The 15119-nt window shown below is 35.2% G+C and overlaps 1 protein-coding gene across 5 annotated transcripts in view; it reads right to left on the reverse strand.

Moving 5' to 3' along the window:
• Nucleotides 1–15119, reverse strand: part of MYO1B (myosin IB) — a 215343-nt gene that overhangs the window by 21010 nt on the left and 179214 nt on the right. For 3 of the 5 annotated variants that reach the window (XM_074215472.1, XM_074215473.1, XM_074215471.1), the window contains exons 22-26: nt 12926–13012; nt 12531–12617; nt 10032–10118; nt 5743–5817; nt 2227–2361 (exon numbers count right to left, since the gene is read on the reverse strand). In XM_074215472.1, the coding sequence (XP_074071573.1) occupies nt 2227–2361; nt 5743–5817; nt 10032–10118; nt 12531–12617; nt 12926–13012 (471 nt within the window). The remainder of the gene's footprint in view (nt 1–2226; nt 2362–5742; nt 5818–10031; nt 10119–12530; nt 12618–12925; nt 13013–15119) is intronic. The other 2 variants (XM_074215474.1, XM_074215475.1) reach the window with 2 other exon arrangements.

Genomic DNA, 15119 nt, shown 5'->3' on the forward strand with positions numbered 1-15119 from the left:
TATTGTCTTCTCCTGCCCCACTAACCAAATGCTTAGTCTTGTGGGAAAAAATAATATAATTATTTTCACCCATCAATATACTGTAGTTCTTTTCTGAATGACAAAGTCCTCTCTCTAGGCATTAAGCTAGAAGCACTATTTCCTCACCCTCAGGCTCAGTTTACTCTAATTATAAAGAATTTTTTCATCTTTCATCAATAATGAAGGACTGATGCTGTATACAGACACTGGACATGACTGAGAGCTGTTTTAGGAACCCTGGGTACCCCAGAACTATGGCAATGTATATGGAAGACTTCTTGCATTTTAAGTTATACCTGGGACACAAGTATAAAGAAAGAGATTAGCATTAGATTGATTGTTCTTGCTAAATTCACATATGGAGCTATGGGTAGAGCTGTGAGGAGAAATCAGAAAGTCTGATTCTTTTTCCTTTTGTTTTAATTCTATTTATTCAGCTACTATCACTACACTAATGATAATAATTCACTCGTAAGGATTCATAACTTACAAAATCTAACAACCCAAGAAGACTTGGGATCCAATTTCAAACTGTGTGTGTGAGATCTTGACCAAGTTCTTTAAACTTCTAGTACTTTCAGTTTCCTCATTTGTAAAATCTGAGGCATTGGACCTAATGATCTCTAAGATTACAACTCCAGAGGGAAATGGGACAAGTATAGGGTATATAAGTTAACGTGACCCCACTTTTACAAGCAACAGTTACACAACAGGTTGTCAGATAAAATACAGAATCAAAAAGAGGTAATGTGGAAACAGACCCAGGTTTGGAGTCAGCAGGTTTGGATTAAAATGTTACCTGCTACTGCATCCAATCTGTTTGAATAACTTGGGCAAGTAAGCATCAGTTTCCTTATCTACAAAATGAGGTGAGACCAGATAGCCTCTGAGGTCCACACCAGCTCTACATCTACCTTCCAAACACAAGATTATAAAAATAGGCATTTTGGATTAACTTCCTCCACTTGAAGGGAATTTTCATAAAAAACTTCAACGTTTTGTTGCCTGTTTATGGTAGAAGTTTATAAATCTTACGACGTGACTTAAACAATCTGTAGCATGTATCTTTTATGCATGGTCTAAATATACTCTATTCAATGGCTTTGAGTCCCAGATCACTTTTTCCCTAGGTGTATTTTTTGAAACAACTGTTCACTTAAACAGAGAAACTATCTAAAAATAACTAGAAATAAAAAAGGGTGACAGTGAATTGGTAAAAGATTGTCTAATGAATGTACTCCCTTCATGCCATTGCAAGGTAGATAGGACTGTCTAGACTCTGTGTTGCGTGTATGGTACAATGGCGGCACCTATGACTTCACTGCTGTGGGAGAGAGAACTCCAGTGTAGAAGACGACCAAACCAACTCTTATCTATAACCTATTTCCTGAGAGAGGCCCCTGGGGTACATATGTCATATGTTAGAGGCAGGCTCCAAGATACTCCATTTGCTATCAATAATCCTAATTCCTTACAGAAAGAAATTTTAGGAGTAACTGTTCACTGTGAGATCTGTGCAGGGAGGAAAAGTAAGTCTCATGTCAGACCTGGGTGGATTTTTGCCATTTCCACAGAAACATCTAAAATAAACTGTGCCCGAATTACTTTAAATGGCTGATGTTTCATTCAACTTTTCTCAGATGTGCTGAATATTAACAAGCAAAAAGATAATTGAACTGACACCTCCCTCCCTCTTAGGAGAGGAGGGCATTTCTAATTAACAAGCAGCACTAGCCCTTATTTTACCCTTTTCTTACTATTAGCTGGTTTGTGGCTGCAGCATAGATTACTGCTATGTGGTGTGTCAGTGAATAAACATTTGTTAATGCTTATTCTTAATATTAATTTACTTTTGCAAAATGGGCACTATGCTAAGAACTTGGGATGCAAGGAAACTTGGAAGGACTATTCCTGCTCTCAAGGAGCTCACAGTCTAACAAAAGGAGATAGTATATAAATATGTAAATAGTACAAGACATATATAGGATAAATCAGAGAAATTCTCAAAGAAAAACTACTACTATGGTTGAGAGTAAGGGTAGGTTTTCATAGTAAGTTAAATATAAGGAACAAAAGGAAATAGCAACCCAAGTCCTTGGACTGTTCCTCTTCAATTTTGAAAGAAAATTTTGTTAAAAACACATTTTTAATATAAACTCAACAGAAAGTCAGATTCTCTGAAAATAGCAGCATATGGCACCCTACCCTCCACAAATGGAAAATCCTTTTTAGTTCCTTGTGGGTAGAATCCAAAAAGAGGTAAGGTCTTGCTGGCCAATTTTTGTCTATCGGGGACAAAGAAGGCATCTTATTTTTCATTTCCAAGAAGTATTTTTGCACCTGTGTTGAATTTAAGATGAGAGATTAGATAATTCACATTAACAGAAGAAATGCATAGTTTCATATATGAAACAGTCAAATCTCTATATAGTAACTTAGATTTTGTTTGCTTACCTTCTAATTGAAATTATTTAAGCTCCCCTTTAAACTTTTCTGAATAGGTATTTTAAGCATCTTTTACCAATAGGAATATTAGGGAAAGAAAGGGAACTCTCCAGGTTATTTTGTGAAGATGCAGTGATAAGAGCCCTGGACCTGGAGTCAGGAAGACCTGAGTATATATCCAGCCTTGGAAATTTACTGGTTGGATGACCTCCTACAAAGAGCTTTACTGTTTGCCTCGGTTTCCTCAACTATAAATAAGGACACTAACAACACCTATTCCACAGGGTGGTTGTGAGATTCAAATGACATAATGTTTAGAAAGTATCATATAATAGATGATATATTAAAGTTTATTACTTCCCCTTCCTCTTACCCTTTCTGAAGACTCCTCCCTCCTTTTCTTTTACTTCTCTCCTTACATCCTTACCTTTGTCTTCCAACCTCAAGCTTTAGCTCCTTAAGTTCTGTAGGATAGGGCTAGTTTGATTTCTAGCTATTTTGTAAATATTTATACATGTCTTTCCTGATATATAACATACAGTAACTTGAGAAGAGGAATTATCTCACTCTTTTGTCTTTGTATTGCCATTGTCTAATCAATTTGTCAATCAATAAGCAGTTTTTCCTATGTTTCAGGTACTGGCAATACAAAGAAAGGCAAAAACCATGCCCCTGAATCAGAGGAGGGAGCTCACATTCTAGAAAGGGAGAAAACAGATAAATAACTAGGGAATCAGCTACTGGAGGTACTACAGAAATCTTCCTATAGAAGATAGGATCTGGAAAGAGTCTGGAAGGAAGTTAAGATTCCAAAGTGAGGTAGGAGACAGTTCCAAGAATGGGAGATGGACTAGACAAAAGTTGAGAGAAAAGGGATGGAGTGTAACCTCTAAAGTAGGTCAATCTAGCTAGACTGTACAATGGAAGATGAGGAGTAAAGTATAAAAAGACTGGAAATGTATGGGGTTTTCCTTTTAATGTATTTTCAGACATTTTATTTTTAAACTTTGGGAAGAAAAAGTACATGAGTCTGTAGTGGTAAAGCAAATACTCAATTTGACTATCTTTATAGCAGAGGTACTTAAGGAAAGAGTCCATGGACTTGGTAAATTTTATTTAGTGCTTTTCAAGTCCTTTCTGAGAAGGGACCACCAGGCTGTCACAGGGGTCTAGGCCACAAGGAAATCTCTGCTCCATTTGTACTGTGGAGAACACTATGGATGAGTGTTTATCTATTTCAGGCCTCATTTCATATTGATGATGAGAGGATGGCTGGACAATACTATCTCTATCCCTACATCTATGAAAAAATGTTTACATGATCTTAACATATACACAGGACATACAGTATTGGAACAGAGCCTCTAAGGCTGCGTTTTTCTCTTATCCAGTCAAATGCTTTTTTGGAATCTACCAGTGATAAACACAGCTGAAGCTCATTATCTGCATCTTTTGGTCAGCTGTGTGACTGGAGTGGGTGATCATGGCCAAAGAATTCATCATGGAGTGGTTAATCTTCTGGTGGTTAAGTCTCTCCCATAATTTTGGAAGGCTGGTATTGAGACCAGACAGAGGCCCTTGTAAGACTTTAAATCAGCAAATAATATCCTACCTCTGCCCATTACATTTTAAATTCTGCTACTAGATATAGATTCACAAGTTGAGTATTTACACAGCCTAGGGGCAAACAGCACTTTCACAGGTTGAGACTCGACATCATAGAGACCAGCTAGTCCATTCTGGATCTGGGAAAAACAATGCCCCCTACAATATACTCCACCAAGTGACTAGCCAGCCTTTGCCTTCAGACCTCCCTTATGAAAGAATCTATTAAATTATAAAAGAAATCATTTTTCTTTTGGATAGTTTTATTTATTGGGAAATCCTCAGAGCAAGTTTAAAGGTACATCTCTGTAACTTTCCTCCATTTCTCACAATACTAACATTTGGGGTCAAGCAAAAAAAAAACATAATGGGTCTTCATATGAATAGTTCTTCAATCACTAAAGGTAGCTTTGGTGTCCCTTATCCTATGCTAAATCTTTTCTCTTTGAGTCAAATAATTTCCAATTCTTTCAGTTGATTCTCATGGGCAATGATGTAAGGTCTTTTACCAACTGCCTTCTTTTAGGCACTGTCAGATTTATCAAAGACTTTCCTAAATGCTAACTAATTGATCAAGCTAGAGCCTCCCAGTCTTACATGACCTTACATCTCTTAATGAATTCCAAGTTTGATTTGCTTTTTTTCCCTGCCATATCAAACTGCAAACACAAAGAAAAAAAGGGAATAGCATTTTTACATATCAGCTACCTATATCAGACTATTATCCTAAAACTTGTAATTGTTATCTGATCTTCACAATAACCCAGTGGGGTTTTAAATTTTACAGTTGAGGAAAATGAGGCAGATAGAGGTGAGGTGATTTGCCCAGAGTCATTCAGCTCTATTAAATGTCTGAGGTGGGATTTGAACTTGGGTGTTCCTCTTTCCAGGTTCAGTCTCTAGACTCTCCCCCACCTAGTCCATATACAAAGTTTATATTTCTTTTTTTTTTTAAAGTTTTTCAAGGCAATGGGATTAAGTGGCTTGCTCAAGGCCACATGGCTAGGTAATTATTAAGTGTCTGAGGTCGCATTTGAACCCAGGTACTCCTGACTCCAAGGCCAGTGGTCTATTCACTGAGCCACCTAGCCGCCCCCAAAGTTTATATTTCAACAAAACTTTCAAACCTTTGTCAGATGAACTAGCAGCATACCTCCCTACCTCCCATTTTGTACCTGTGAAGTTAATTTTTTTTAAATGTAAAACTAGATCTATCTATTCTGCATTTAATTTCACTAGCTTAAATTTGAACTAATATTTTAACCTAAGATCTTCTGAATTCTGACTGATACCCTATGTTAGTGATCTCCCAGAGTTTTTTGTGTTGTACAAATTTGACAAGCAAACCACCAAGACCTTTCTTCCAAGTTACTGTTGACAGTATAAACAGGGCAAGAATACATCTGTGGGGCACTCCACTAGAAACTCCTTCCAGGATAAATAATTACCAATGACTTCTCATTTAACCATTCCCGAATCTATCTAATCTTACTATAGTCTGGCCTGAAGAATATCATTAAAAGCTATTATAACTCAAGTTGGAACTAATATACTTTAATACTCTGCTCCTCCCCAACAAACTGTAGTCCTCTTATTTTACGTTAATATTGCTTATCATTTATATAGTAGTCTTAATAAGACACAGACAAAGTACAAATGGTCTGAACTTACAATTCTCTGAAGTGTAAACTCATAAATTTTCTTGCCAGCATTGGCTCGGAAGAATTTCCGGTATTCTCTACGTACCTTAAAAGAAAAGGTTAGGATGATTAAACAGATTAACTTTTATCATTTTTTCATAAAAGGTAGTATTTTTCTATTTAAGAGAAAAATAGAAAAGTGTGAACTTACAGACATGCTTTCCAGAAGTAACCAAAATAATTCAAGCATACCAAAAAAGTGATAATTAGGTAAGGGGAAAAAAAGGGGGAGGAAAGTTTAGAAAAGATGCCAACAGGCAATACTTGATTTTTTTTCAAGAGTTCTGGAGTAGTGGGTTATTTTTTCTTAATAATTTTGATGAACTTTTTAAGAGTTGAGCAATTTAAAAATGAACTCTTAAAAGTCAAATGTCTATTTTCAGAAAATACACAAAATAATTCTTTATTATAACTATTCTCTAAAAGAAAAATGAATGCTTGAAAACTACTTAGAATACATTAAATATGAATATTTAAATTCTAACACACATATAAATGATAAGATAATCAGAACATCAGTAAGCCATCTGGCCCTACCTAGAATCAAATTTTGACAAGAGTGAATATAATGTTTAAGAATAAATACAAATATATAGCACTTACAGCTATTTTATCATTATCTATTGTCAAAGAAGTTAAAATATCTAACCAAAAAGAAAAGATTTTCCTTCAAATATTTATAAATTGAATGATGTCAAAAATCATCATTTAGCTATTAAAATTTTGGCTTATTTAGAAACTAATTAATGGGAAAGATAGTGCTCTTTGTCTTTTTTAGGTTTTTTTTTTTTTTTTTGCAAGGCAAATGGGGTTAAGTGGCTTGCCCAAGGCCACACAGCTAGGTAATTATTAAGCATCTGAGACTGGATTTGAACCCAGGTACTCCTGACTCCAAGGCCAGTGCTTTATCCACTACGACACCTAGCCGCCCCTCTCTTTGTCTTTTTTAAAAAAATAAAATCTTACAAGTCCAGTTTTATGTTCTAACCAAGAGACAAGTAGACTTACTTTACATTTTATAATTATCTATTCCTTTTCTTTAGGTCCTAAGTTTTTCAATGACCATTATTTCTCCTAGGTAGCAGTTACCAGATTAATAGAATATTTTAACTTATACTCTCTAAACATTTTTGGTTATACAAAATATGGAATAAAACTGACCAATATTAAAATCTAACAAATTTATGAATAATTATTTTTACTACAGTACAGTTTGTACAAGTGGATAAGGCACATGTGTTTGATTTAGAAAGTGGAGAACCCCATCATAACATAGCTTACTGGTGCCTCATGTCACATAATACCATATGAAAACTATTATCCTTAAAATGGGGGGAAAACAGCAACCCGTAAAGGCCTATTAGAATCTGGTTAGCCTGTAAAATGGGAGTTAGATCTAAAATGGGATCCCACTGGTGAACTTCAGTAAATACTGACTTGTCCACTGTGACAAGATACAAAGGGACTTCTAATTTACCTTGAAATTGTTTCCAAAGTGATATTAATTAAAGTAGCAAATCAATCCATACTATAAAAATAATATCTACAGGTTCTTTGTAACTTACTCTGGATAAAATTCTTGAACTGTTTAGCTCATATTACTTAAATAACAACTATTTTAAGGTAGGAAAATCCATTTATTTTGATAGCTGATCATTTTTATTATTTCTATAATGCAAGGGTAAAAAATGAATTAAACTATTCAGAGGAAGTAAGTGAATCACATAATGGTGCCTAAGAATAATTACACCTAACTAGCATCTCAACTTAGTGTGATTTATTTCTTACTTTGAAAATCACTGATTCCCTAACAAGAGAATATGCAAATTAAAACACATAGATAAGATGGGGAAAGGAATAAAAAGTTTAGTAAATTAATGAAAAATGAAAAACAAAATAATCCCATAGGATATTTCTTGAGTGCTTGAAAAGTGACATTTTGTCAAACTTTTTTTTCTTTCTTTTTAAAAAAATGTTAACTTTTGTTAAGGTATTTTCTCAATATTCCTTAGCTAACTTCTCTATTTTTTAATTTTAGTCGTGTTAATTGAAATGATAATCTGCTAAAATCTATGTATGGAACTAGTAATCAGAATCAGATTCTTCATAGTAGAGATTTAGAATTCCAGTGGTTATTGAAATTCAAAAGTTTGTGAATTTCATATAAATAGTACTTATGTCTTATTTTAATTTCCTCTTCCTTGAACAAGGCTAAAAGTAAATTGCAACATGCTTAACTTTGCTGACACGATGTAAATGGTAAAAATATTGATAGAAAAGGGTGGCTAGGTGGTGCAGTGGATAGAGCACCAGACCTGGAGTCAGGAGTACCTGAGTTCAAATCCGGCCTCAGACGCTTAATAATTACCTAGCTATGTGGCCTTGGGCAAGCCACTTAGCCCCACTGCCTTACAAAAAAAAAAAAAAAAAAAAAAAACTTAAAAAAATTGATAGAAAGGTAAGAATAAATACAAAAACAGGTGACTATGGTCATTGACTCTGTCCACCCACATCTCTTTATTGTATTTGGGGGCTCATCAATGTGAGCATTCCCTCCACTGGTGCAGAATGGAGCCCATTCATACTGTCTCATCCAGTGTGACTCCTGTCTATTTTCTTCCATAATTCTCCCAAGGTGGATGTGTTGAGGGATTTTCCTCTAAAGCTTTTTAACATCAGTGGAGCAATCTATAGATAACACTTTCAAGATTTATAAAGGTATCTATAAATATTATCTCATTTGTTCCTCCCAACAACCCTGAGAGGTAGGTGTTATCATCATTCCCATTTTCCAGATGAAGAAACTGAGGCAGAGAAGGTAAGTGATTGGGCCAAGTCACAGCAAAAGTATCGGGGCTCAAATTTGAGTTCAACTTCTGATTTTATATCCTATGTCACCTGGTGAGCCTGCCTCGCAACTCTCTTTTTTTCATTCCTACAACTTTCTAATAAAGTTATTTATTACATTTTTTACTGGTATATTGCTATGACCTAATCATACCTGCCATGGGTGTTTTCATGTCCTGATGAGTACTTCTGTATTTAAAATTATTTGGAGACTGTTATGTGGCATGATTTATGGTCATGCAGAATTACTAGAGGAATACTGTTGTTAAAAAGAGAGGCCAGTTCTAAAAAATATTTGAGTCATTAAAAGACTGGTTATGATTTTCTAGAGTTAATTTTCTTTTCAATTTTGGGTCTAGTTCACTGTCTAAGACATATATACATTGACTATGGACAATCTTAATTTACTTAGTTTTGCCTGAATGGAACACTGGACCCAAACTCTTTGGAATGATGATGCATCTGCTTGAAGAGGTCCTGCAATGTCCCAGGGCTTAATTCAGTTGGCATCATGACAACTTCCAAAAGCTTTTTAAAATATCTTTGTATCTACAGGGAATTCCTCTTTTACTGATACTTAATGATGAAACTCTGCTGAGAGGGTGGTAAACAATGCTGATATATCTAGATCCATCTCCCTGTTTTAAGACTCATTTAACATTCATAATTAGAGAAACAAAGTTATTTCTGTAATTACAAATTTCAACAAAGCTTGCACAATTTTGACACACATCTCAAAGAGGGGAAAAAAATTATTAAAAATGCCCCAGAGTGGATCATTTGGCAAGATTTCTGAAGTTTAAAGTCCTATTAGTTTGTACACTCTGATTTTAATACCAGAACACTTGCTTTAAAGCAAACACATTTTCTGAATTTAGTGTCCCGATTTAACTTGAGTGGTCCATTAGCCAAGCCTCCAGGATAAACATAGATTGCCTTTCTTCCATCTAAATGTAAAATGTAGTGAAGCATGATTTGAATTAATATTGAACTTGTTTTCTTATGGGTGTTTTAAGGAAAGTTGGGTTTTGGGAGAATTCTCTTTCTATAAATCTTAAGGCATTAAAATTAGGCTGATAAGAGGAATAAAGGAAAAATTATTAAAACATGTTGACTTGTTTAATGAACTGAATTGATGTTAGAAATTTGATGAAGTAAAAATGTCTCCAAAGATCATTTGAAAGTATGTCACTTAAAAAAGATGATCAAAACATATATTAAAATTAGAAAATCATTTACATGGCTTACCCCACCCCAAAACAAAAAATAAAACAAATCAGGTAAGTCTAGAATCTAAAAGATAGTGCAGATCAATAGCAAGCACACACACACACATAAAAACAACAGTTGATGATGTTAGTAGGTGCCACCCCTGAGTTCATTGTTGAGAGGAAGGAGTGGTTGAGAGAGTACCTTCAGTCCAAGCCAGTAAGCCCAAATGACAGCAACTGCATGCTTACGCCTAGCCTCTTCCTTCAAGCGTTTCAATTCCCTTCGAGCCTAAAAGGTTTAGATAGTGAATAACAGAGACAGCCCAATGCAGATAGCACAATCCCAAACAGAACAGCTAATTTATGAATAAAGGTTACAGAATGATGGAAGAACAGGATATGACCATTTAAACCCAAGGATCAGTGTGAAAATGATGCAAAGGAAAAGTTCTTGCCCAAGAGTCAAACTGGGGTACCAGAAGCCAAAGATTGATGGTATTCTGCCATTATTCCTATTTTCTTTTTGTCTTGTCCCTTCCCTCTTTTCTTTCCTTCCATTTTTCCTTTATTTCTTCTTCCTTATTCTTTTGCAATCCTTGCCCAACCACGCTTTAGGGGTAACTTGGGACTAAAGAAATCATATGTCTTTTTTTGTTTTTATTAACTAAAAAGCAAATTTTTGAAAGGAAGCATTCAATAGTGACTACAAAAGGGAAAAATATAAATAAAGGCTCTTCCCTTGAAGATAGATCTTAAATTAAAAACAAATTTTTTTGTATTAAAAATATGAAGTTTTCTTTATGAAAACTTAGTCACTGTTATAAGTCAAGTATTTAGAGAATATGGTGGAGTTAACTTCAAACCTCAATAAGTTTGGAATGCAAAAAAAATTAACTAATTTTCAAACTAACTATAAGCACTTAGTTTTTAACTAAGATTTAAATATTTATTTTGCTATAAAAATAAACAATGATACTTACTAGGTAGAAGATGTTGGAAATTTTACCACTTTTCAAATGCATGTACTTCATTAAATGTAAATAAAAATGTGAATTTTAATGTAAATAAAATGTGAATTTATGTATATGTAAATAAAATAGTGAATTCTACTTTTCCATTTTTAGAAATTCATGAGATTTCTATTTTAGATTTTGGAAAAAGTTCAACTATTAAATTTGTTTACTTGTTTATGCATTTTTAACCATCAATGGGACAATGATTTTCAATAACATAGATATGTAATATGTAATTTATTAATTAATAATCATTTTCATTTAAAATGAGTGGCTGACTTGTTTTTATATATACATCTCAAAAGATATATGGCTCAAGGATAGACTCATGAGGTCCACTAAAGAATATAGGTCTCATGGACAAAAACTAAACTATGATTACAGTTTCAGTTATGGTTGGAATATCAAGAAACATTTCCTTGACTCAGAAATGGATGAAAACAACTTTGATTTACACGAAGAAATAGTTCATGTCTTAAGTCAATGGAATAACACAATCTTGGATAATTTATTATGAAATTCCAAATCCAAGCTGAGTAAACCACACCAACTGGGTTGATACATTATTAAAGGTGTTTGTTACTCTTGATATATGGAGGTCTACTGCTCTCTGTCCCCATTTTGATGTCCATTTATATTTTTATTAGAATGCAAAGTCCTTGAATGGGGGCTGTATTTGTATTCCCAGTGATTACACAGTTTGGCACTCTTAAATGCTCTACCAGTTTGTCTATAGTGTAATGGGTTGAGAGTAAATCTACTTTAGATAGTTTTGAGCTCTTCAAAAGACTTTTCTCATTGAGTTTGCAGTGATAATGGTAATAATAATAATAATAACTACTAACATTTTTATAGCATTTGAAAGTTTGTGTGAAATGTAGGTCTTGGATCCAGATCTTCCTAAGTCCGATCCTCTATTCATCCTATCAGGTTGCCTCAGGGGGGGCCCACACCCACAATTTTAACTTTAAAAAGGAATCCAAATTTTGAGCAGAGACCTGATGCTGTTTAAAGTAATAAAACTATCTAAAATATTGTTCCCTGGAGTATTTTCAGGGTTCACACAGCCACCAACTCTAGCTAGGGGATTAGCAAGAGTATTTCAGGAAGACTTTGTTTCTGAAAACAAACAGCTGATGCTGAAATTCCGGGGATTCCTTGAGGGCCATAAGGCTAATTTTGCACGGAAATAGCATTCTGTTAAAACTCAGATGATAATTTTATATTTGTAATGTTTGCTTCCCAATAGCTGGTAGTTGTCTCTGAAGACTTGGGTAAATAAATTTCATTCTTAAACTTCTTTTAAAAAGTTAAGATTTTTTTTAGGTTTAAGTATTTCCATTGTAAAGAGATTGCAAGAGATACAATCCATATTTAAAAAAAAAATAACATAAAAAGTTAAACGCAATGGCTAGTAGCCAAGAGAAAACATGCATGCTGCATTTTAGTTCAAATAATTTCAAACCTATTTTCAATTTTAAAACACTTTTTAAAAATTCTACACTAGCAACTCATTAGTAAGCCATTAGTACTATTTGTTGGAACATGCTCAGTTTCCCACGAACACTACCGATATGAAGACTCTGGGGCATCGGACGCATGCACCAACATTAGCCAGCTTTCACATTAGTCATTAATCCTCTCTAGAAGCTACCGGAGGGGAGTGAGGAGATGTGAGCATCAAGTACCTTCAGTCCAAGCCAGTAAGCCCAAATAACAGCAATAGCATGTTTATTCCTAGCCTCCTCCTTCAGCCGTCTCAGTTCCCTTCGCGCCTGTGGTGTATTTGAAAAGGAGTGATAGAAAAGTTTAAGGCAGAAATGGTTACTGCTGGTTCCCCATGGAGAAAGAAAAAAAAGAGAGAAACGAGTAAGTATAAAATAGTGAACTTGAAAGCATGGGCTGCTGTTCCAGGTCCAAACTGCTGACAAACGAAGCAAGCAGCAAGAGGGAGGGGAGCCAAATGCAAGTTTGGGGAATGGGAGCCAGGGAGGCGTTCCTCTGTCCTGCTTAGGGAGGGTGCACAGTTTTGCTCCCGAGTCTCTCCCCAACCACTGGCTTCATAAGGCGGTGCCTCACCTACCTGTGTACCATGCCAGAATGCAGCAATGGTGGTGACGGCTTCCTGACAGCGTTTCTCATGTTTTAATTGGCGCAGAATCTTTCGAGCCTAGGGGGGGCACCCAAAAGAAAAAGAAAAATGAAAACATATATTATCTCCCCATCCCACTCAAAACCTGAACTGTCTGCCTCAGTTTCCCTCGATAGTAAAATGAGGATATTAACAGCACCTATCTCTCCCAAGGTTGTTGTGAGGATCAAATGAGATAATATTTGTAAAAAGTGCTTAGTGCCATGTCTAGCACTTATTGGTGCAATACACTTTTAAAGATAATTTCAAAATTTCAATAGCTAATCATCACCATTCATTATTCCCTTTTAACAGCCATGTAAGAAGACATGAGAGAAAATGCAATTTACCCTCATGTCCTTTCAGAAACAGGGAGGGGATGATGGGATCAGTAACAATCCATACACTGTCAAAATTCCATTGATGTGTTTCTTAGTTTTGTTTTTTTTTTTAGATTTTTCAAGGCAATGGGGTTAAAGTGGCTTGCCCAAGGCCGCATGGCTCGGTAATTATTAAATGTCTGAGGTCAGATTCGAGCCCAGGTACTCCTGACTCCAATGCCAGTGCTCTATTCACTGCGCCACCTAGCCGCCCCTGTTTCTTAGTTTTAAGCTGAACCACTTCCTTCCCTCTTTTTTAAATCTTTGTTAAAAAAGGATGGCTTTCCTGAAGAGATTATGAACAAGGATAAAAACATCACTTGTACAAAAATATTCATAGCAGCCCTATTTGTGGTGGCAAAGAATTAGAAATTAAGCAAATGTCCTTCAATTGGGGAATGGTTTAATAAACTGTGGTATATGTATGTGATGGGATACTATCATTCTATTAGAAGTCAGGAGGGATGGGAATTCAGGGAAGCCTGGAAGGATTTGCATGAACTGATGCCGAGTGAAATGAGCAGAAACAGAAAAACACTGTACACCCTAACAGCAACATGGGGGTGATGATCAACCTTAATGGACTTACTCATTCCATCAGTGCAATAATCAGGCACAATTTGGGGGTATCTGTGATGGAGAATACCATCTATATCCAGTGAAAGAATTGTGGAGTTTGAACAAAGACCAAAGACTGTTACCTTAATATTTTTTTTAAAGTTATCTTATTATGTAATTTTGCTCTCTTATACTTCATTTTTTTTCTTTAAGGATACGATTTCTCTTTCATCACATTCAACTTAAATCAATATATAATGGAAACAATGTAAAGACTAACAGACTGTCTTCTGTGGGGGGAAGGAAGTCAGATTAGGGGGAAAATAAATAAATTTTAAAAAAATTTAAAAAGGATGGGGCAGCTAGGTGGCATAGTGGATAAAGCACCGGCCCTGGAGTCAGGAGTACATGAGTTCAAATCTGGTCTCAGACACTTAATAATTACCTAGCTGTGTGGCCTTGGGCAAGCCACTTAACCCCGTTTGCCTTACAAAAAAAACCTAAAAAAAAATTAAAAAGGATGGCTTTCTGGGAGGAGACAGGGGAAGGTGTAAGTTTGAAAATTAAGATGATGGAAAAAAAGGAAGATTAATTACAGCACTTTAAAATGAATTCTACCTTTTAAAAGTTTATTTTTAAAAGAACTAATATCTGTATGAATGTTAAGAAGTTATTTCACCACCATGAGAGTTTTATACGAGTCAAAAATGCAATGATCAAGTCTTCACAACAACTCTGATGTAAGAAGTGCAAGTATTCCAATCCTATTTTATAGAAGATTAAATGAAGGCCCAGAAGTGAAGTGATTTGAATCTGATCATACAACCAGAAAGTCCAAGCCAAGATTCACAGTCAGGTCTTCCATCTTCACATCCAGCCTCCTTTCTACTATATCTCCATTGCTCTTATTTCAGGGCAGACCAGCAGAACCTCATATTCATAAATGATAAAACCAACAACTAAGAGAAGGTGCAAAGCCTGCTCTATGGTAAGATAGCAGGTCTCAGAATGTGTGCTAAGGAACACTAGTTGTCCCTACAGGTCATTCAATAACAATGTGATCCTATTTAGAAGTGATATGTGAAAAGTGGCTATCTGTATCTTCATTTCTGACATGAACAACTTAGGGCATTTTACACAGACTAGAAACAACATCACCAACTCACTGGCATTTTAGAAAAATCCATGTTCAGCCTATATCAGATTGC

This window comes from Macrotis lagotis, chromosome 1 (genome assembly GCF_037893015.1).
Source record: "Macrotis lagotis isolate mMagLag1 chromosome 1, bilby.v1.9.chrom.fasta, whole genome shotgun sequence".
Taxonomy (NCBI): domain Eukaryota; kingdom Metazoa; phylum Chordata; class Mammalia; order Peramelemorphia; family Peramelidae; genus Macrotis; species Macrotis lagotis.